The sequence below is a fragment of the Corvus kubaryi genome, unplaced genomic scaffold (genome assembly GCF_017639235.1).
Source record: "Corvus kubaryi isolate FWS band 111438036 unplaced genomic scaffold, C.kubaryi_AGA036_p1.0 74, whole genome shotgun sequence".
Classification (NCBI taxonomy): domain Eukaryota; kingdom Metazoa; phylum Chordata; class Aves; order Passeriformes; family Corvidae; genus Corvus; species Corvus kubaryi.
This window is the reverse complement of record NW_024582061.1, coordinates 8172415-8196723: the sequence shown is the minus strand read 5'-3', so window position 1 is coordinate 8196723 and position 24309 is coordinate 8172415. Positions and strand designations below refer to the sequence as shown.

The window sequence follows — 24309 nt, the reverse complement described above, 5'->3', positions numbered from 1 at the left end:
GGTGTCAAAGGAAAAGTTTAGATTCTGTGACCAGAAGAATCATTTACCATCCAGCAATTTCCAGGTGATTTGTCTCACTTCTCCAGCAGCACAGCACCCAGAATCCCATACCATCCTAGCCATACTCACAGGATTTCCACTTACTCAACTACAACATATTTCAGAGTCATCTGAGTTTATCTTAAGGATGTCCCAAGTTTGGTTTAAAGATGCCAGGTAACAGGAAATTTTTTATTTCCTTAAAATATTATGTCAACACTTAACTAGCTTCAAACTCCAGAAAAAACAGCACAAGTGCACTCACAGGGCACCTGTAAGAACAGCAGTCCTCCTCCTGTATCACAGCTGTTGTCTTTCTCACCTCATGTGGCTCACCTGAAGTACCACAAGTGGGCCTGCAAGTCCTCTGCAAATCATAACAATCAATAAATACAGCTAGAAAAATTTGAAAACCAGTAAAAAGGTAACTTCTTAAAATTCTCAAAATATGACTACTCACCAGCCCCCAGAGAAGAAGAGACTAAATAATAATCATAGGATTTTGTTGAGTTTTTTGTACTTTATTGCCTACTATTAGATAGTAACAAAGCCCTTTCAACAGTGCTCAAACACAAGCAGGTGGAGGCTGAGGGAAATTGCTGCACTGCCTTAAAGAACAGACAGAGATTTCTTCTGACTTGCACCATATCCACCGCAAACTAAAAATCAATTTTTACTTTACATTTCCCCTAAGGGCTTATCTACACAATTCGGCCTTAAAGCCAAACAGACAAGCAGTGTTGCATCCGCTGGCCAACTCAGGGCTGTCTTCCTGCTGTGAGAATAAAGCATCACACAGCTTACAGCTGGGCCAACTTGCTTAAGCAGTAAAAAATTGGGAAACGGAGAGGAACAAACAGCGGCAGCAGGGTATGGAAGAAAGAGGCTGTCCTAGGCTGAACCCACAGACAGAACATTCCCAGTAAAGCCTCAAGGGCGGCAGCCACTGCAGCACAGACTCTGTGGAGAACAGAGCAGGCTCACACCAAAGGATGGAACCAAGACAGAAAGGACCCAAGAGCAACTGTGCAGAGCTCCCCACGCCCCAACCGTGCCAGGCTACCAGAACACAACGCTCTGAGAGCACAACGCTCTATGGACCACGCGCTCCATACAACTCGCGTGGGCAGGGCTGTTTTGATTTCTCTGCAACAGCCCTGGTGCAGGACTGGTGGCCACTGCTCCTGTCCTGACCGGTTTCAGCTGGAATAGGGAATTAACACTCTTACACATAAGCACAAAGATGCACACAATTTAGTATGGATGCTCCTCAAGCTGAGACTGAGTCCTGTGCCCAAGTGCCAGCAGAAGCCAGGGTGGAAAGGACAGCTCCCATGATGAAAGGTCACCCAAGGCAGCAATGAATGCAACAAGCAGAAGACAACAAAGTCAAACTGAAGCTGTTTGAGGCTCTCAGCTGCAGCAAGGGTCTGCCTTAGATTCAACCAAAGCAACTCCCCTAAAAGTGATCACACCACAAATGTATAAAGAAGCTCAGGATCTCATTCCGAAATGAGTTATCAGCATTAAATCCAGGACTATTAAATATACTCAAGCATGAAGAAGCCTAAAAACTCTCCATCTTCAAAACACAGAGTTTTGTGAGGAGAAACTTGACCAAAGCTGTGCACACAGGATCAATCCTCAGGAGCTATAACAGAACTCCTGAAAAAGATTTTATCTTAGCAGAGAGCTTTTTTGGCTGCTTCTAATACGGCAAGAGCACAGAATCCTCTTTACTGGATATTAGCATTTACTTCCATCTTGGCCTTGGAAGGGCATGAAAGACAAATCTTAGGTTTCATCAGCTTTACCTAAGACTCAGAACTTCTACTCTGTTTTTTTGACAAAGTTTTGATGAAATAAAGTCAGCTACTCAGGAAGTATATGCAGAAAGGTGACAAAGTGAGTTATCAGCTGGCGAACACGCAGAGACTAACATTCAAATTGTAGATAACAGTACCACTCAGTATTCCTGGCAGGCAGTCAAAGGCTCAGGTGCTTTGCCAGCACTTTCTACTGAGAATGTCAATACTTTAACACATAGAAAGTAAAACTAAGTATGTGATGAGTCCACTGCCTCAGCAGAATATCCAGGGTCTCCATCCTGACATGGTGATGATCACTTATGCAGTGACATCACTGGAACAATCTGGCCAAATCTGACAATCAGTTAAGCTGATGTCCATGGTGCTGGAGATTTCATTTCTGCTGATTTGACAGAGCTGGTAACTCACTGCACCACCTGGGCATACAAAGAACAGCTGCAGCTCAATTCAGGAAAGGTGACCCAGGACATAAAGGGGAGAGGGGATTCCAAACTTAGTGAAAATTTTAGAACAATCATTTGGTATCTTTATTTGTGATCAACCTCACCTGTGTTATGCTAAGCAGAAGTATGTTACTGTGTATGAGCACACATCTGACAATCTGCATACCCTCCAAGCTTTGATCCAGGATATTAAATTAAGTGTCCCTTGTACCTGCAGCATGATATGCTATAGATTAAAATGAGCCTAATACATAAATTCATGCAATCCAGAGAAATTAAAGACAACCTCACATGTAGCAACACTGAGTTATCCTCCTGCTTCTCAGATACCACAAGAGTATTTGCTATCCTAAATGCAAGACAATGGATTTTTAAAACTTATTCTTTTATGAGAACAAAAGGAATTTTAAGATTCATTACTGTTTGCAAGAATGACAGTAGGGTTTTAGTTAACAGTAGTTCAACCAGACATAACACCTATCATTTCACACATGAAAAACCTTTGCCACCTCCTGACTGACACCCCTGTTGAAGAGATACCTTCTGTACTATCCCATGCTTAGAAGGGCTGAATAACATATGGGGAGGGGGAATCAGCACAAGGTTTCCTCCTTTTATTCTACCTGCTCATCCAAAACTCCTTACTTTTGCATCAGTCAGTATTTGAACAAACACCTTCCAAACTGAAAGGCGAATACCCTGATCCAGAAACTAAATGCTGCAGGAAGAAAGTACCAAGACTAAGCAGCTCCTCGACCTTTACAGTTATTGCCATCCACAACCTTTAGACCAACTCAGCAATGATCCATCACGTTCCAGTGCCCCTCTTCCCTTTACACCCTAGGGAGCACAAGGGCATCCACATCAGGCTCCACAGCACAGTCTTCAGGGTGCAGAAAGGGGACACCCCTGCCCATTTCCAGGCAGGGAAGAGGTGCTGGGAACAAGCCCGGAAAAGGTAACATTCTTCTTGTCCATACAGCATCCTCCAAAGTTTTAAGGAAATACTTCAGAGCTCTTCTGTCCCTAAGAGCTTGTAGAAGCTGACTACAGAAGAGCTGCCATTTATCTGCAGGACAGATTATTTACAATAGCTCCACTTAATACAGGCATCATGGCTGCTGCATCCAAATAAGGAGAAACCTTGAAAAGTCAAAAAAGCAAATCATCTTCTCCTTGCAAGAGAAATATTTTAGAAAATCCACAAGGACGGAAAGAAGGATGCAGGATGGTAAACAAAAATTCTCTTCACTACAAAGAACTGAGCAACATCTCAGCTGCTTCCAAGAAGTCAGAGGCTAATCTGAACCAATGCTGTGCTAAAGCAAGGCCCTTCATCAGGAACTTGTGATGCCAGAAACCAAAGCACAAGACCTCATTACACTTTTAAGGTGTTCTCAAAGGGTAAATACCAGTCTAGTCAGGTATGGCTCACACATAGCAATTTAGCCTTCTGCTGTGGATAAGAAGAAGCCTCAGGGCCAACACAGTCCATACAGATCCTTCATTAACCTCTCCCAGTGCTGCCTGCAGCAGTCTGTGCATGGGGCAAAAGGCACCTCTGCTCCCCAGCACAACTGGGACACAGACAAAGAAACTGGGAAGAGGAAATGTACAAAAACACACCAAAAGCCATCCCCATAAGCTGCAGAGTGGGATCCTGACCTATTCCCTGCTGTCCACCTGCCACAAGGTAAGCTCCTCACCATGCAGAGTATCACAAAGGGCTGTTGAGACCACCTTGGAATTGTTTTTCACACTCTTACCATCAGGCTCTTGTCGTTCCTTGTTTTTCTCTAACCTGGATAAAACAACCCCCCACAGAGAATGGCCCAGAAATTGCTAAACAGTTGTCAGTGCTTCCCAACAGGGTTTAAAACTCTGAAAGCAGTAGCTATGGCCTACGTCAAAGTCTCACTGAGCTGTTTGTCATCACAGGACTTCCCACCTTGCATTTCCAGTGTCTGCTAAGGAAATGCTGTATTTTCCTTTACAGATAAAAAGGGAGAACAGGATATGTAAAAATTTTTTTCTCCCCAGTCCATCACCTGGGTTAAAGCACCACGCCTATACTTGAGGCAAACAACCTCCACGCACTAAAATTCAGATACCAGAGATTCCTTTTTGGGTTGTTTGCCTTTCATATTTTCCTCCTTATTCCCCACTGCATCCCCTGTGGCACACTCCACATTCTCTGTGATCTGAACACAACTTCACCATTACCACACAAGAAATCAATGCACAGCTGAAACCAACAGCACACAGGCACGAACTTCCAGACACAAAAGACACAAAGGGGACACACTGGCTGTGTCTGTCACTGTTCCCAGGCCTCCTCAAGTGCCCACTCTCCTTATGCACAAGGAGCAGGTAGTCTTTTGTTAATGTCTATTTCAGTAGCTGTCCAGAGGACCCGGGCCTGACTTGCCCTCTCCTGTCATCAGTATCTGTGGCAACAGAAGACCAGTGAAGAGGCCACTTACATAAGCTGGTACCTGGGAAGGTCCCAGGCTGCTCTGCCCCACCAGCCAGCCCCTCATATGAATGCCACCAAGCAATTTCTTCTTCCTCATTTTGTACACTGCTTATTCTTTTGGCTAAGAAGTATTTGGAATGATAGAACTTCAAATAATTACTCATTTACATTCTACTACTTTATCCAAATTCCAAGTTCAGTTTATCAGAGGACAAAGTTGAATGCAAGTTCACTGACGCTATATGGAAGCATCAAAAAACCCCAACATGGAATCAGCATTTTCAAGGAAAAAAATTTGGAGGGAGAGTTTTTTGTTGCTTGCCCTGCAGTCACAGAATCACAGAATGGGTAAGACTGGAAGGGACCACTGTGGTTCACCTGGTCCAACCTCCCTGCTCTAACCTGCAGGGTTTTCCCAGAGTATATTGTACAGGATTGTATCCAGATGGTTCTAGAATATCTCCAGTAAGGGAGACTCCACATCCTCTCAGTGCAGTCTGTTCCAGTGCCCTGTCACTTGCACAGTAAAAAAGTTCTTCCTCAGTTTCAGGTGGAACTTCCAGAGCACGCGTTTGTGCCCATTGCCTCTTGTCCTATTCCCTGGCACCACCGAACAGAGCCTGGACCCATCCTCTTGACACCCTCCCTCCCTTCAGATACTGATAAATATTAATGAAGCCCCCTCTCAGTCATCTTTTCTCAAGGCTGAACAGGCCCAGCTCCCCAAGCCAGTCCCTACGTCATCTTTGCCACCCTCCGCTGGCCCCACTCCAGGAGCTCTGTGTCTCTCTTGTCCTGAGGAGCCCAGAACTGGACACAGCACTCCAGACGTGCCTCACCAGGGCTGAGTAGAGGTGCAAGATCCCCTCCCTCGACCTGCTGGCAATGCTCTTCCTAATGCCCCCCAGGATTCCACTGCCCTTCTTGGCCACAAGGGCTCACTGATGGCTCAGGGACAGGCTGTTGTCCACCAGGACCCCCAAGCCCTTCTCTGAAAGTCAGCTGAACCTCAGTGCTTCAGGTAAGAAGCAAGCAAGTAAAGTAGATGTACTATGCAAAACAAAGACTGATTTAATGCCAAAGTCCCTAGGCAAAAGGATCTGAAGAAAGAGAGTACAAAAACAACATAAACAGATTTATTTTCCTAACTTTCCCACTGAGACTCTAGCAGCATTTCAATGTAAGCAGAAAAAAACACTGTTAAAAAACCTGACTAAACAACTAAAAAAACATTAAGACAGTGACAGTAAACAGCAGAACGAAAAGTAACAGTTTTTAAAAATAATCTGGCTACAGTTGCATTTTAGTAATATGCATTAACCATAATCTTGAAGGACAAGTATTAACATATAAACCCAGGTTTTGTTTTTTTCTTTAAATAGGATTTTGCATACTGTAAGGGACATTTGTTCCACAGGTAAGCAGTGGGAATGACACCATCAGGTGTAACTTATGGCAGGAGCAGCTGATAGGCTCCTTCCGGTTGGGTAGGCGACACCAGCGAAGACCACACCAGAGAGGAACAGCACAAGGCTGCTGCCGGTGCCAGGCCTCAAGAAAGGGACAAGGACTTCTGCTACAGCAAAAAGGAGGTGGGAAAACCCACAGGCACAGGATCCCCACGTTGGGACGGGCCACCCCCAGCACATCCTGCAGGCCTGGTTCCAGTCATCCTTATAATACAGGCTAAAGCAGGCAAGCTGAACACACACGTATGGCTCACGACATTCTTTTTTAAGTTAGAAAAGAGAAAACCTCCTCCTCTCCAAGAGGCCCTAAAATGGCTCATGCCATCCAGACATCCCCTCTGTTTAAACCTCCCGCCTGAACCCGCCCCAGTCTTACAACACGGCCGAGGAGGGAAGGCATAAAAAGGCATTGAGCTTCCCACGCCCACAGCTGCTGAAGCAGGAGGGAGACCGATTCCCGCTGGCTGCCGGGGCCCTCCGAGAGGCGACCCCCGTTTTAGGAGCTCCCCCCTCCCTCCATCTCTCCCTCCCGCCTCCCCGCCCGGCCCGGCCCGCCCCCAGCCAGCATTACCAGTGCTTCCCATAGAGCCAGTGCCCACCCCAGCCCAGCAGGCAGGCCCCGAACGTGGATTTCTTCCAGTGGTTCCTGAGGGCCGCCAGCACTTTCGCCATGCCGCGCCTTGGGCCACGCCGGCCGCCCCTCGGGCCGCGCCGCCGCTGCCGTGCCCGGGCCGGCTCGGCTGGAAACGGCTCCCGCGGCCCCGGCGTTCCGCGCACGCACCCGGCGCACTGCACACAAACACACAAACAAACAAACAAACAAACAAACAAAACAGCGCCAATCCCAAGGAAAAGAGCTTTCACTCTTGCCAGAGTCCCGGCGCTCGCTGCCTTGCTCCAGCCCCCGAGAGGACCTATTGTTATGGGCTCTTGGCTGCCAGCGCTGACACTGCCGGGAGCATGGGCAGATGGAGATGGAGCGTAGCAGAGGACAAAAGTGAATCGGTCTTTTTTCTACATCGATAAAAATATCCACGGTGCTGCCCCCGTCCCCACAAAAAAAGACCCAAAAAACAGACCAACCAACCAACCAACCAAAATAACCCACAAAAAAAACCCCAAAAACCAAAAAACCAAAAAAACCCAAGAAAACTCCAGACCCAAAAAACCTCAAACCCAAACCAACCAAATAAAACACACAAAAAAAAAAAAAAAGCCAAAAAAACCCCAAAGAAAACCAAAACAAAACCCACAAGTAAAGCAAAATCACAAACAAACAAACAACAAACCGAAAATATTTCAGAATAGTCAGTCAGAAGAAATTATATCTAGAAGGTACCTGGATTTTGCAGTTTAAGTCCAACCAAGAGGATGGCCATGAGAACCTGGAGAAATGTCTCCAATCACGTATGGAAAGCACTGATCTCACAAGGATGCCATGCAGCCATGAACAGCATGAACATCCTGCCAGGGGAAGTTGGAAACATAACCAAGGGGCAAGATCTGACCTCATCATGGAAAAAGCTTTAGTGGTGGTAGCCTCTCCTAGCATTAAGTTGTAACTAGTATAGTCTATAACTATTTTTTCCAAGGTAACCCACCCAGTTGATCAAGGGAAGCCAGTACTGCAATCTGTTTGGATTTCAGTAAAGCTTTTGATGCTGTCTCTCATAGCATCCTCCTGGACAAAATGTCCAGCATGGAGCTGGATAAACACATCATGTGATGGGTGAGCAGCTGGCTCACGGGTCAGGCACGAAGGGTTACAGTGAAGGGGGTGACATCAGAGTGGTGACCTGTCACTAGTGGGGTTCCACAGGGCTCCATTCTTGGCTGTGACTTGGATGCAGGACTAAACTGGGAGGAGTTCTTGACTCCCTCGAAGGCTGAAGAGGCCCTGCAGAGTGACAAACTGGAGAGTTGTCCCGCTCTGCTCTGCACTGGGGCAGCCTCACCTCGAATCCTGTGTGCAGTTTTGGGTGATGCAATATAAAAAAACCACTTAGCTATTAGAGAGTGTCCAGAGGAGGACCATGAGGATGGTGAAGGACCTTGAGGGGAAGCTGTAGGAGAAGTGGCTGAGGTCACTTGTTCTGTTCAGTCTGGAGAAGACTGAGGGGAGACCCCATTGCAGTTACAACTTCCTTGTGAGGGGAAGAGGAGGGGCAGACACTGATCTCTGCTCTGTGGTGACCAGGGACAGGACCCAAGGGAATGGCCTGATGCTGCGCAGAGAGAGGTTTAGGTTGGATATCAGGAAAAGGTTCCTCATCCAGGGCGTGCTTGTACACTGGAACAGGCTCCCCAGGGAAGTGGTCACAGCACCAAGCCTGACAGTTCAAGAAATGTTTGGACAATGCTCTCAGGGACACAGTGGGATTCTTGTGGGTGGTCCTGTGTAGGGCCAGAAGTCAGACTTTGATGATCCTTGGGGGTTCCTTCCAACTCAGGATATTCTAGGATTCTAACTCAGGCCAAGGTTTCCCATGACACATGAGGGAGGGTGAGCAGCTGCAGAGATTTCATAAAAGTGCCAAGTTACTCAGAGAGACCCCATCGTATAAGAAAGGAAGAGGGATGTTGGCCATTCCTAACGAACTTTTGGCTAAATAAGTGAGGTGAGGGAGTAATGCTGCTTTTGTAGACCACTCTTGACAGGGACCTCAGGTGCAGACTCAGGAGAACAAGGATGTGCTCTGGCAGGGACCAGCGGGTCAGGGTAATGAATGTAACACTGGACAGAATTTTTTTCTGAATGTTTTTTCCCTCTTACAAAATGCCATTTTAGCAATTCAAAAACATCAAAGTCCATAAAATGGCTTTTGCCTTTTTTTTTTTTTTTTTTGTAAAAAGCTTCCCCAAATCCTTCTGCTTAAGAATGTCAGGATGGGATATGAGTAGTAACATAAGGTGGCTGCTTGAGGCCAAATTTGGGATTCTGGGTATGCAAAAGTCTGTTCTGCAAAAATCAAGTTGACACAGAAGATGGTCCAGAAGACACTCTGCTGTTAGTGATAAGAAAAGCTGATTAAACCCTATGAATTAGTTTTCCTACTATGTTTTGGGGTTTTTTTCCCCTTTATTTTGTAGAGCAGAAGATATGGGATTTTTTTTTTTTTTAAGTATGAAAACATTAAATTATCTTCTCCTGATGGATATTTCAGGCATAACCTTATACAGTAGCCATTGCTTCCCACTTAAATATTCCAGGTTCATCTGTCCAGTGCATCTCAGTGTGCTGAGTACATGCACTTGATGCAGTGCTGAATGTTCCAGGTGTGGAGTGATTAAATGTCCTACTTTTCTTTCGGTGTTTGTCCTACTTTTTTAGAGAATTCAGGTGATATGGCCAACTGCTAACAGCAGTCATAGCCACAGATATTAGTACTCTCATCCTTCTTTCCTTTACTTATGAAAAGATTTTGTGCTGATAAATGCTTTTCAAATTCATAATTCTCATGTGGTGCCACAAATAATTTACAAAAATCTGTAACTTCCTATTTTGCAGCCAAGTCTACTGAGTACAGTTATGTTCATTAACAATGTTTCCAAAACAAGCTTGGACTTTTAAAATAAAGCCTCTTTAGTATTCTAATACGTGTTCAGAGCAGTCAGAAATAATGCTTAAATGTAGGAAAGCCCTGAGTATTTCTAAGATGGCTGAATGGAAATTTTCCTGTGTTCATAACCATGAAAACACATCAGAGTTAGTATAAGTGAGAAATTTTAGCTCAATTGCTAGTTGCCTTCAGCATCCCCAGCAGAGGGACTTGACCCTGCTTTGAGCAGGGTGGCTGAACAGGGTGAGGTCCAGAGGTCCCATCCCATCTCCCCTACTGGGACTGTGAGACACTGTCTGAGATTTTGGGTTGGTGATTTTTGATGTGGGGCTTTTTGAAGAGAGCTGCCCTTAGAAGAAAGAGACAGTGCAGACAGCAACAACAGATTGTGCACTTGTCTTTTTACTTGGCTTTACTTAGAACGCAGCGTCCATTCCAAAATTCCTCCTGGCAAACACGTATGTCCTAGTTTTTGGCTGTGGCTGTCTGATCACCCTCAAGGTAGATCACACCTGCCATGCCACTGCATGTACCAGGTACTTCTCTTTTAGCTGTCCTAGTTTTCTGCATGTCAGATCAATAGAAGCAGGTATTAGAGTGTGTGCAATGGAAAATGAGAGGAAAAAGGACTGATCTTGAGCATCCTCTAGATTATGTGTGTAGTAACTTTTTAGGCCACGTAAAATTCCTGCTTTCTTTTTCATAACACAGTTCAGAGGAGGCTGGAATATCAGATTTTATTTTCTTATGATTGCTAGGTGGTTTTTGTAAACAAAAGAATAATCCAAAAAGCTGCTCTGCAACTCTTAATACTTGACTGGAGACGTGTCACCTAAAATTATCTCACCAGTTGTGTATGAAGACAGGTGAACACCTCATCCTGGTTACTAATTTCTGACCCTTTTATGATGAGTAATTTTTTATCATCCTGTCTCTACCATCACTTCCAAGCCTGTTAGTAGGAGAAGCTTCAGATACATGATCATGCTTCAGGCACATACTTATTTGTAACTTTGGAAAAGTCACGTCCTCAGTCATCTCAGTGATCAGCCACAGAATGTAAAGGGAACAGGAGAGAGGTTTTTGTCTACTGCTTGGCAATGCCCTGCAATTGGTAAGGACAGATAATCATTTAGTTAGTCTCCATTTCTGTCCAGCACAATCTGTGCCTATGTTTGCATAAAAATAGGGACCTCCCCAGTCCAGTGTAGTTCTTCTGTCATCCTTACAGCAATGGAGAATTGGGACCCCTCAGCTGCTGGTTATTCCGGCATTTGAGACTCATCTATCCACAGTCTGGGAGTATGGAACAGCAGTGCTGTCAGCACATCCCGTACCATCGTGGTGATTCTGTCTCTTCAGGTGCTTTCTTACAAGTAAAATGCAAATAGCTACTTGTTTGCAAAGAGACCAAATTTATTGCTCTGCAGGAGCTGTGTGTTTACCACAGCGATGCAAGTCCATGTTCCTGCCAGACCGAGGCAGCGTTGTCTGTTAGAGTCTGCCCACGTCCCCCCGTTTTTACATGATTAATATCCCTGTGGCCAGAGTGACAGGGAAGAGCGTCCTCACACAACCTTCAGGCTTTTGTGCAGCTGAAGAGGAGAAAAACAGAATCTAAATCTTTCCATGTCTCTCACCCAGCAAGGGAGATTATAATTTGCTTTGTTTTAAATTCTACAACACCCGAACACCAAGCGTGATTTAAAGTGAGGGAGAGCCCTTTCCTTGGTGGATGTGAGCAGGAGTGACTGAGTATCTCTCCAGATCAGGCCATGGGATGGGTGCTCCAACCTTTCAGGAACATCCACCTCTGACTTTTCTTTAGCACGAGCCACGGGCATAGGCTTGGCTGCAGACAGAACTCTTTCCCTTCCTGTCCAGGAGGGTCCCTGGGCTAGCTGAAATCTCTGGTGAGCTTCCCAGTCTGTGTCTCTCTGTTTCTTTTCTCCTGGTTTTGTGTTTAGGGCCTGAAGCTTCTCTTCCACCATGTGTCCCACATCCCACTCCATTCTACCCTGGCCAATGATTTATGTAAGAGAGAGAAGCACTGCAGCCACTGAAGCTAATCAGAGAAAGTTCCTGCCTGTGAGAGCAGAGAAAGTTCATGATGGATTCTCTTGCCCTCATTTCCAGCTCTGCCTGGAGGTGTGATTCCCTGGGGCAGTCATGTCTGCAGTCAGTGCCTGCTCCACTGGTTTGGAGAAAGAACTGAATCACACTGGCAGGGTTTTTGGTTGCGTAACTCAGAGAAGCTCTGCACAAGAATAATCTCTCCTTTCTTCCCCCTCCTTGCTCTTCCTTGTCTCGTCTGTAAGCAGAACTCGACCTGAGCTTCACCCCCTCTAGAAAGAAATTCAGGAGCATGCCTAGCATATTTATATGGCAAAACCAACCACCTTTGCACCCTGCCCCCTCTTCCCACATCTGAGCTATTACACAGAAATATTCCCTGATTCTCTGAGTTTATTAACCTTTTCTCCAAGGGAATGAATAGAGATATTCACAGCTTTTGAACAGCAGCAGAAATCCATTAAGTTGCTCTGTGGCAATCTTGTCAGGAACTTGTTCCTTTATCAGAGACACATTTCAGAATGCTCTACACTCACTCCCAAACCATTTGGATTCAGTAAATGCAGGTGCCACTGAGGCATTAGCGTGAGCAGGCCTGGACCCTAAGCTTTGAGCGTAGTTAGATCTCCTCATGGTCTGCTCCAAATGCAGGAATAACCCCAGGGCCCTGGGACTGGGACCTACCCATTCACCCAGCAGCACAGGCCCCTGCACAGAAACATCTAGCAGCTCCTGTGCTAATTCTACACTCTGCTTCTCAGTGACGGTCTAAGCAAGAGCTACATCAAAGACATCAGTTTTGTTGCTGGTACATGTTCCTACCCTTAAGAAAGTCCTGCAGACTGAGGCTAAGGTCTCTCCTCTCTGAGCTCATGCTGTTACTATGGTACTGCTACATATTAGAGGAATGCACAGAAAACAGTAGGATAGAGGGAGGGAAGGAGAGAGCCCGCATGCACAGTGCAGGCCTGCTTGCAGGATGTGCATTTCCCTCTAAACAGCGGCTGTTTGGAAGGGATGTAGCTGTCACCCAGCAGGCTGGCAACACCAAACCTCTCCTGGCCTTACATCTGCAGGCAGGTATTGTCACTTCTGCAGACTGAATCTGAGTGAGGGATAGGGATATAACCCATGAGACTCCTCACTCAGGCATTTAGCTTTTGGCAGAGATTAATGCTCATTGTTTAACAAAAGAAATAAGTCATATTCTCTCCTTTTATCCCCGTTGTACAGCTGGATGAGAGAGAGGGTAGGAAACTAAGGCTTTTACACTGTTCCTTGATTTCAGTGCATCCAGAAATGTTACATACTAGTTACCTATATTCACACTGAGATACTCCCTACCCAAAAATCCAGCTGCTGCTATATACCATCCTGGTAATATCCCATAGCCAGATGATCTTGTATTCAGAAGAGCTCCTGAAAACTACTAATATATCTGTAGCAATGGTTCATTTTTCACTGAGGCAGTGACATCCTAATCTATGGACCAGATGGAGTGGGGCCTTGGGCAATTGTAATCAAAGAGCAACAGCCACAGTTTGAAGGAAAGAGATTCCCTGTTGGTTTTCTATTAAATGCATCTATTTTCATTTTCTTTTGACTCAATTGTGTGCATCACCATGGCCCACTGAACACATCTGGCTGGCATCTTAGATCACATACCCGGCACATTACTGTGTTTGCTCAAAGTTTCACTCCTTCCAAAGTCAGTGGCAATGCTCTGTGACAACGACTTGTTTTATCCTTGTCCTTAGGTGGAGTTTGGGGATCAACAGAAGGAGTAGCAGGCAAAGGCAGGCTGAGAGAATCCATCACTGTAATGATGAACCACTCCCATTCCTCTCCACCAACCAAATACCTTTGCTGCTGTAGAAGGTGGAAGATTAATTTGTCTTGGATACTGGAGTGCAAAATATGACCACTTAGAAAAAGTATAATCAATCCCACTGAGTTACTATAAATTGGTCTAGTTCAGTCCCTGCCAAAAGATACATTCTGCATCTAATACTGACAAGGACCTTTGCTCACAAATTGTAACTAGCCTTTTCATCAGGCTGTGAAGTAGAGGTCTTAATGTCTTCAGGTGTTGATGAACACGTAATTGTATTTTGTCTCTTTCTTTTCTTTAAGTAAATTAGTTAAATTAGAATAAAATCTGATATTCTGCTTTTTCATTGTCTCATAGCTTTCAACTATTTAAAGGTAATCATTTTACTTTTCCTGTGAGAAAAAGTTGTTGGAGTTACAGATCCTGTCATATATACTGCTTCCCTAGGTTTGGGAAGACATTAGAGAGCTTCTAAATGTTTTCTTTACAAACTCTGTACCATTTTCAGGAAATGTATTTCAACAAGCTCTGTGGCTAGTTTGGTTTTGAACAGTTTCATGTTGCATTTATCTTCCAGAAAGTTACTAAGTGATATGGCTTTAAAAATTGCTTTTGTTATTTTCATGTTGTTAATTGACATGCTAATTATGACTGACATGGGCATTGCTTTTAACTCCCATGTTGTTTCTTTCCCTGCATACAGGGCATATTCTTTGAATTCCTATCACAGTGTGATCTAGTGTCAGTTCAAAGACTGGCTTTGCTTTTCAAGCTGTTTAGACATTCTTTTCACTTAATATGCTGCTTTAAGGATCTATGATAAGATGTTGCTGAGGGCAGTGTAAGACTCTAGGACTTGGCTAGATTAGAACAGCCATGTATTTTACATTAAATGAAAGTGGTTTGAACCACAGTAATGAGCCAATACTTGTTATCCACGCTCTCCAAATGCACAGGCATTATTGACTCCATTTATATGACATCTTCGCTTGCTTTGTTTTCTTGCTTTCCCTTGCTAAGAACAGATGGGAAGAGTAATTTAAATACCGAATACCATAAGGTACCTGGAGTAAAGTAAATTAAGAAAATACCATAAGTGAGAGAATGAAGTGTTAAATCGCTAACAGGAGATTTACAATTAAGAATTAACAGAGAAGATAAGCTTTGCCAGGAGACAGAAATCACTTCACAGAGCGAACCTTGCAGAGGATGGCAGGTTGCTGCCATTACAAATGCATGGAGAATCCCAGGTCATAGAAAAGACGAGACTCAAGATGTCCAACATGTAAAACGGTGTATGGATTTATGCACACTGTAACAGGCAACATAAGTTGGGATCATGTCCATTCCATGATGAAAGAGGCAAGGAATACCAGACTTGACTTTGCTTCACAAAAACATGTGAATACCAACAGAAGGAATATATAGGATGAGTAATGAAAACAAGGACAGCACCACATGCTTAGATGAAAATTATACACAGTGAAAATGTGTATAATAGCAGCCAAAGATGAAATTACCTAACTGGAAATAAATAAGACATTTATTTTTTAACTGTTATACAGAAGCATATGTTTTGCCAGAAATACTTTTGGAAGATACTTGTAGGAGAGTCACACGTAGCAGGAAGTAAATATGGAAACAGAATGGACAGTGATAAGCTTATTAAGCACAAAGTATGTGAACAAAACTGGAAAATAAATGGGAAATATACTGGACAAGGCATAATTTGTAATATTGACCCAGAAAAGATCTCAACTCCCTTAGCATCATGCTATGCGCTCCCTGCAATTCTTATCTTTAGGAAAGATACTCTTAAATCAGAGGCAAAGAGGGGATATTAGTAGGATCACTGAATGGAGGATGTTAAAACCACCACATTAATTTTTGTAGGAACAAAGCACAGTTTCTTCTAGTACCAGGACAAAGCTAAGCAAACCAAACAGAAAATTGTAGATAATGCAAATAATGCTTGAATAAATAACATAACATAAAAAGTGCAATGAATATGTCACGGGTGAGATGGTGGGGGAGAGCCTGTCCACAGAGACAAGGAAGATATGTAAAGATTCATTGGGAAGGTTGGAAACATTTGCCCCTAATCTGGCTGCTTGCAGCAACCACCTGGAGCACTGCTGCTCGCTGATGTTTAATGGATGTGCAGTGTCAATATTAATACAGAGTCTGAGAAACTGAAGGAGTTTATTAGGGGACTCTATTCCAATGGTTCACAGCACAAGAGTTAAGTTATGCATTTATTTCCCCAAGGACACTATTAGTGGTACTGCAAAGCTTTGCTGAAAGCTGCAAAACAATGACTTCTGTGCTACAGACGCCAATGAAATGTGATATCGGCGTGTTCTAGTAAATAAAGAGATTTGGGGTTTTTTCACAGAAAACAGTGTCTGCTGAAATTGGCCATGTCACACTACTGTGATTGCCAAGCTAGTTCATCCTGGGAATTTCTGCTTGCAGTTAGAAACACAGCTGGCAGGCATTTTGGGGGTGTAGACCCACTCCCAGCTACATGTGCGAAAATGCAGTAGGTACAGCTTAGAATTACATGTTGTGTGTAATGATATGATGTAGAAAAACAACCAACCTACTATCAAAGTTTTGTCCAACCTTGAACAGAAGACAGAGATTGCCAGAGATATGACTGAGAGACTATAGAGAAAATGTTAGTAGCCGAATTGCTATTAAAATTATGTAGAAACTCTCATTAGTTAGGATCAAAATGGATCTGTGAAAGTCCTTAAGAGAAATATACCAAAACAAGCAAGAGATTTGGATGGTGGAGGATAAGCTGCAGAGTTGTGCATCTGCTTATTTGTGTGCACTGTCGTTCCCATCACTTTACTAAAACACTGGGACACAAGCAGCTGTGTACTCAGTGGAGTTTGTCACCTGGAGCACACAGTTAGTTGTGTGAACATGTCCAGACCCAAGAAGGGAGGGAGGAAGGGGATGATGAGCCTGTTGTTTCAGCCAGGACAGCTGGGCGGCCTCAGGATCTGCAGGTTCATGGATATGTGAATGCTTTGTCCCCAGTCAGCCTTGCAGATCCGAGAAGCAGCACATTCCTTGCACTAATACTGATCCTGAAATGTCACTAAGCATCGATTTAGAAAGGAACACGTGACAACTTTGGTGACAACTTCCTTCTTCCTTAAATTTTATGGGATGAACTCGCTCAAAGGTGACAACTTTGATGGCCAAGCATCCCTGTCACAGCTGCGCTGTCAGGCTTTTGTGGCCATCACCCATGAATAATGGGAGCTAGACAAGATGGAAGGCACAGATCTAGAAAGCCAGGCACAGTTTGATCCCTTGGACCTCAGCACTCACAACCCAATGTGTTCATGCGAGTCCTGCTGGTCCCACCTCAGCCACCACATCCTGGGCTGTGGGGAACCATAGCTGCTTGCCTATTCACACCCTGGGCAAGGCTTTGTCCCACAGCCTCATGAGTGGATGGGAGAGCCTGGACCAAGCATCAGTCACTGGTAATCTCACTGTAATGAAATGAGTATCCTGGTAATTTGGGAATAATTGTATCTTAGGTTAATAGCCATTGATATCTTCCCTCATCAAGTTTATTTGCTCCATGACATAGTTAGTGTCTTAAACAGAAATCACCCTCAAGGTATCATCTAATCATCTTCTCATCATTCTGCAAATCTGTTTCATATTACCAATAATCTTATTACTACAACTGCAACATTCATTAAGCAAATGGAGAACAATAAAAATACATACAGTAATAGCAATCAAATTAAGTTTGAATCTCACTGTGAGTGATGGATAATTCTGGATCAGATTGTTCTCATAGATTTTTCCCCATTAGCTCAAAAATTTTAAATGACAAGGTTCTCTTCTAGAGTCTGGCCATTTTATGTGGCCTGGTTACCACAAAATGGCACAGTCAGGACCAGAACTGGTTGCAGAAGCTTGCCCTTGTGAGCAGGGAGACCTCTCAGCAGAGACAACATTGCTGGGTTCCCATGGCAAACACCAGTCCCTGCCAGAGTGAGCTCTGTGACAGTGATCCAACATCTCTTGGGTATGTCAGACACTTCCAGGTGACATCCTGAATGGGCTTGCATGGGGCTGGGAAGCCATCACTTTCTTCTTGACATGTAGTGGCTCCTGATGTTGCACTGAGCAAAGCAAAACCACAGATTTGTTCTGAGCCATCCATATTTAAAAGATCTGGGTCTTGATCCTCAGCTCAGGGGAGTAAATGGAAATGCATTCATGAAGCGCAAATGGGTAGATTTTCAAGCTGTTCTTGCCTATCAGCTGTGCCAGTTTATATTTAGCTCTGCTACACCTGCACAGAGCCACTTGAACGTGTATCAAAACAATTCCTGTCCCTAGCTGTGATCCGTACTCTCTAGTCCAACAACAGATCATCATTTGTCTCACTGGTAAAATAACTGCTGAGGAATATAAGTGGTTTTTTCCATCTGCAAATGCATGAAAATATATTTGGAACATTTTATGTGTACATTGCACACCTGATGGAAACATTTGACTGCTTCCTCTCTGGGTACATCAAAAATATCCTCAGCCAACTTCACTGTTTTTATCAACTCTACTCTTTTACTTTATGTTCATTCTGGCCTGGAATTTTTTTTTTCCTGAGCATCACAGATGAGTTTGTGACCTCTTTGGTATGGTCTGCCAAACGGTCATAGAAGAAATCCAGCCTCTGAAATACGGTAGGTCCCATTAAATCAATGAGGGGATGGTGTGATACAGGCTTATATGCATGTGTAAATTGCTGTGTGAGAGAGGGCCAAGGCAGAGAGAGATGCCTGGATCTAGTTTGGACTCAGGAGAGGCTACTGGTCATTGCTTTTTGTGCTGGCCCAGTGCCTTCCTAGTTTGTATTCCTGCAAATAATTAAAATCCCTTTTAGTTTTAATATGCATGTTTGCATTTACCTCAATAATTCAGTACTACTACTGCAAATATAATAGAAATACAGATATGCCTGGGTACATTTTTTAGCAAAATGGGCAGAGATAATAAATATGAGTTTTTAAAATATAAAACTTTCCTGGATCCATAAAGAAAGAACAAAATGGGAAGTCGAAAGACAATATCCCACTGCTGCTTGTATGACAGCCTGTAAATCTCTTGTCCTTATTCCATTCATGTTGTGCGACCCTCCTGTCTGGGCTGTACTTGCCTATGACTGTGCTCCTGTAGAGAAATACATCCCAGATGATGTATGCAGCCAGTTTTAGGAGGAATGAGGCAGGTCCCAGGGGCTCCCACTACGCTGTTCAGAGAGACACAAGTCTTCTGGTGTGTGAGGAGGAACAAGAGGTCAAAGGGAATAAGCTCTCTGGCCAACTCCTCCATAACTCACATCCTGCATCACATGCTGCCAGCGTTTGTTCTGCTGCAATCCTATCTGGACTCAGTCAGGAAATGCAAAAATGCAGTCTACTTTAAGAAAAAAAGTGACATGTGCCCTTGGTTCAGTGTTTGCTGCGTGTTGGGAGCCATCTGCCAGCCCAGTGCTCTGCCTGGCTGGAGGTTCCACTCAGGACCCTTTTTCATCCTCTTCCTGGCTCCTTACTGTGTCTGAAGCTGCTGAGAGAGGGGCTTCTGATCTCCAACACCCTCACACGGTTTAATGTGGGCTCTCCAGCATGCAGAATTTGTAGGAGATGCCTTTCTAGCCAAGCCTCCTAGGGGCTGCAGGAGGGAACGAGGACAGAGCAATACTTTGTCAGCTCTCACTGTGGTTCACAAATTTGGAAATGAACCATGAGGAACTGGAAATCAGTAACATGGCTCCTCCTGGCCATTCTCTTGGTAGGATGGAAGCTGAGCTGCAGACCTTGGGAATCGAGTTTGCCCTCAACCTCCTCATATCTCTGCAGGCAAAGGGTGTGTGTTTTCTGAGCTGGCAGGAGCTAATGTGACAGCAAAGGAGAAATGAGAGAGGAAGGAGAATGAAGGGCTCTGCACAGAGGTGACACCCTTGAGGACAGAGCTGGCAAGCTGAGACCTTGGTCTATTTGCACCACCATTGCATACAGACAACAGTGAGGCAGTAAAAGGCCTTTTATTTAAGGTGCTGACACCTCGGGAGAAAATGAGAAAAAGAGAGGTGCTAAAAGAAAAATACATTGCTTTTCATTCTTCTGTCCTTTCCCTTCTTCCTTAAATTTTATGGGATGAACTCGCTCAATTTAAGTACTTGTCAGCAAAGGTGTGACAGGACAATCAAGAGCCATCCACCGTGCCAGCTGGGAACACTTCCAGGGGCCAAGTGCTGGCAGGTGCCTCAGCAGTGCCTGAGGGGAGAGCACTGCTTCCCCCCTCCTCCTCCCCTGTCCCCTCCCCACCAGGCAGTGAACCTGGCGCACAACCTCCTGCATTCCCATTAGCAAGTCCTGAGAGCCCCTGGGCTGCAGGAACACACTCTTTGTTCAGGAATAGATGAACATGCTCCTAATAAATGTGCAGCTTGAATCTAGCTCTGCAGAGAAGTTGTGGGGCTGGTGAAAATTAATTTGTTACTGGCAAAATGGCAGAAAGGGACTGTTTTATACAGACTGGGACTATGCCACCTGGCAACATTTGAGCAGTGCTACCTCAGTAGATTTCACAATAAGCTCTTGCAGGTGTTAGCCTCCATCCCTGCTTACTCATGGGCAAAGCAAGGCTGGCAGGTGGGTTGTAAAGTTTCCTGCAAGGCGATTCTGGATGGTGCTGTTACAGCTGGAGGAGAGAGGAAAGCCTGGCTGACTGCCTGTCCTGAGATACAGCTCCCCTCAGGGCATCTTCTCATCTCTGCAGATGTGTTTCAACTTGCCAGGTGTATCTTGGGAGCATTCAGATCCTGATTCAGACAATGTGGGTCTCTGTTCCAACCATGAGTGTTCCCATATCATCCTCCCTGGTGGGCTTCTCTTGGGGACTCAGTCCCGGAGCAAAGATCTCAACAACGACAGAGCCTCCCAAATGCAAGGAAGAGCCGATGTGACACACCTTTGGCAGTAACAGCAATGACAGCTGCAATGGGCAAAGGTGCCACCCAGGACACAGAGCTGCTGCTGCCACCTGCGTCCGCTGAATGGCTGGGCCTCCTGGGAACCTGCGCATCTTTACGGAAAAAGCTGAGCTCTGAACATATTTTTAGACTGGTTTCCTAAGGAAATGAAGATTCTGCCACTTCATGTCTGCCCATCTGTCCCCATCAAACTTTGGATCCACTGGTTATTTGCAAACAAGTTTGATGGAGCATTAGAAGTTTCAAAAATATTTAGATTTCTATTTGTGAAAATCGGTAGCTGGGAAAAGACAAGAAGTGCAAGGTAATGCATGAATCTCCAACTGACAGAGGGGAAGGAAGGGAGGACTCAGCAGTCACCTGTTCTGTCTGAAAGCTCTTTACAAACCTCAGCACGCGGTATTTCTTGCTGCAAATATGGTGGGTAGAGAATTCCCAAAGGGAACGAGCTAGGTTAAATGAAGCAGAAACTGCAGCCTGTCAGAAACACCCCAAATGTGAAATTGAGAACTTGAAGCTTTGTTCAATGCACAGGGCAACACATTTCACTCAGCCTCCTTTTCTCTGACAGGTTTGCAGGAAGCTTGTAAGAAAACATAGCAGAAAAAAAGGAAATCTGCATCACTGTGAAGGTGGATATTTGGGGTTGTTTCATGTTTTATCCGCTGAGGGCCTTGTGTACCTGCGTGTGTGTGCTCACTTTATTTAGTCATTAGAAGGCACTGAAGTACCAAGTGACTTTCTGTGCATTGTGGTTTCAAATATATATGGCCAGCTCCAAGTGCCAACTGCTGCTGTGAAGACTTTGCCTTTGTGTTTTATTCCCTTCTCTCACCCTTTGGCTGCCTCTGCTTTTCCAAATCACATGCTCCTTATGGCAGGGTTTATTATTTCTCCCTTTATGTTCCTGGCATGCATTTTGAGTATTGCTGTGAACAGTTAGCAAAAGCCAAAGCAGGATACCTAGTGCCTTCAGTTGTCCTGTTTAATATCTCCTGAAATACTCACCACCACATCTGACTGAAAGGGTTGTCTCTGGGGAAGTGAGCAGGGGAGAGATGATGGCCCAAAGCTTGGACTCTGTGATCTCCCTCCAGCCATATCTGCTGGCAGTAGAGCTTTCCTGCTGCTGGGCATGCCCTTGGGCCACCAGCTCATTTCCTGGTACAGAGCTGAGCTCTGTGAGAGGGCTTTGCTATCACAGGCAATGCAGGCTTCACTCTGAGCAGCCTGCTCCCAGTGACGTCTGCTTTGAATTTCAGAACTGAGAAGGACAAGGGTTTATCTGAGGATGGGAAGAAATAGCAGGGAATTAAACAGTCAGAGGAAAAGTGCAGTTTCTTACAAAGAAGCGGTCAGTGGTCAGTCTTTGCAAGTCAATAGCAGATGCAGGGTAGCACAGACAGAGTGCTTGAGGCATGCTGAGGATGCTGGGGCAAGTCAGGGGCCTGCATGGTGAGCTCTGGGATGGCAGCAGCCTCTGTCACTCCTGGCTGGCCACAGGCTCACTGCTTTGTTTGGCATGGGTTAGCAGGCTGATAAAATCAGAGTTGAGCTGGCATAGGTCTTCTACTTCTCTCTCATGCAAATGAACAAGACCACTCTCCCTCTGAGCAGGGAGGGAGTAAAAATTTTAGTAAATGTAGCTTGTTAGGTGGTCTGGTTTTGGTCTCTGCAGGAAAAGAGCTCAGCCGTGACTCTTTAGAGGGCCCCTGGGGAAGAGCCCGATAATGTAACAGAATAATGAGTGTCGAGCTATGAAAGCATTTCATTACCAGCATCCTCACCCCATGCAGCCCCAGTCTGCTGCAGTTATCATGTGTGTCTGACAGGAAAGGTCACTGGGAGATTATCCTGCCTCTGAAACAGAGCGCTTGCATTCCAGCGAGGTGGTCCTCACTCCTGGATGGGCACAAAACATTAGCAGATACTCAAAGCAAAGGGAAAGCTGAACTTTGGGGTGCTCCTCAGGGACACAGCGACGGATTTCTCTGCTCTGAAGAGCTGCAGTTGTTGCTGCCTGTCCCTCTGTTCAATCTGCTGGGGCCCCACTGTGTTGTAGCTGAAGCTGACAAGTGGATTTCTTTCTCCTAAACCTAATTCTCAAAATTTGCTCTTTTTTCCTTCCTAATGCAGTAGTTTTTTCTTTTCACAACCAGCTGGAATCTTGAATAGATGGTGCTGATTCAAAACAGGAGTTGAACCACAAGAGATGAGCACTCCTCCTACACTTCCCAAACAGAGCTGCCAAGTCCAGGTCCCCAGAATGGTGGGGGGGCAGTGTCTGTGTAAGACAGCCTCAGCCCTTGCGTTCTGGACTGAGACAGCCTAACAAGGGCACAGCAAACCCCTGCTCTTCCATGGGTGGCTTGTGTGATGTTGGGTTATTGAAATCCCTCTCTTCATTTCCTCTGTGGTGAACTACAGTTAATGAGTTTTCCCTTCTCTTGCTGTCTGCTTTGTCTAGCTGCACTGCAGGCTTCTGTGTGACCCTGTAGCTCTGCCTGGTGTATCCTTTCGTGCCAGAGAGCCAGACCCCAAGACGTGAGCAGCAGCCTGGAAAGCACCACAGAGCTGGCAGCAGCAGGGCTGGGCAGCTTGGGCACTGCAGGGAGCAACAACGAAAGGTGGGCTTAAAATTCAGCCCTCACGTGGCTAATGCAAACCTGGACTTTTCTGCATCAATCTTTCTTGAAGTCAGGCCACTTTCTTTCTGAAATGCAAGCCCTTGCATGACAGCATCTCTAGCTCAACCTTCCAGGAGCAGCTGGCTCTTTAAGTGCATGTCCTTTTGCCCCCTTCCCTGTACAAGCGCTGAGCAGCTGAGCCCTCTCCCCCCGCGGCCGCGCTCCTGAGGCTTTCCGTGCCGTCGCTGCCACGGGAGAGGGCACCTGCTTTCTCCCTTGCCACAAAGCAAGCTCTGCAGACTTCCATTTTTAGCACGGATGAATCACGCTTCCCCTGCTGATGGCAGAGAGTGAAGACCCGAGCAGCCCCGACCACCGGCATCGCTGCTAAACCCGAGGTGTCACTGAGCAGATGAGGATGGTTGGGCGGGCGGCTGTGCTTGGTGGCACGGGCAGGAGTGGACAAGGAGAGGAGACGTTCATCAAAAAGGTTTTAACATCTCGTGGTGCTGGATATGCCACTGGAACACCTTTGCTCCCTTCATTTGCTTTGGGGGCGTTGCCAGCTTCTGCACCCCCAGCCAGCTCTTCCCTGCTCCTGCTCTCTGCTTCGCCCCACAGATTTTATTTGTAGCTGCAGCAAGGTCATAAGCACTGGCAATACAAGTGGATTCTCTTGAAACATGGCAAAAATAGGCACATTCTTGGAGTTCTGTGTTTATTATATCACCAAGATTTCTCCCTTCCTCAGCCATTAGTGCCAGGGAAGAGGTCAAGGAATTTATGCCAGTACTGATGGGGTTTTTGACAGAGAATTTTCTTTTACAGTTCTCCATTTTGACCCTTCATTTGGTTCCTTACTACTGCTGGTATTTTAGACAGGACCGCTTTGGGGGCAGGAGGGACTCCATCCTGAAAACTGCAGG

General features: G+C 45.3%; 1 protein-coding gene across 2 annotated transcripts in view; it reads right to left on the bottom strand.

Annotated features, from left to right (window-relative positions):
* Positions 1-7183, bottom strand: part of AGK (acylglycerol kinase) — a 36985-nt gene extending 29802 nt beyond the window's left edge. Inside the window, exon 1 of one of the 2 annotated variants that reach the window (XM_042050371.1) lies at positions 6828-7183. In XM_042050371.1, the coding sequence (XP_041906305.1) occupies positions 6828-6928 (101 nt within the window). In that variant the 5' untranslated portion in view covers positions 6929-7183. The remainder of the gene's footprint in view (positions 1-6827) is intronic. The other variant, XM_042050370.1, reaches the window with a different exon arrangement.
* Between the last annotated feature and the right edge of the window lie 17126 nt (positions 7184-24309).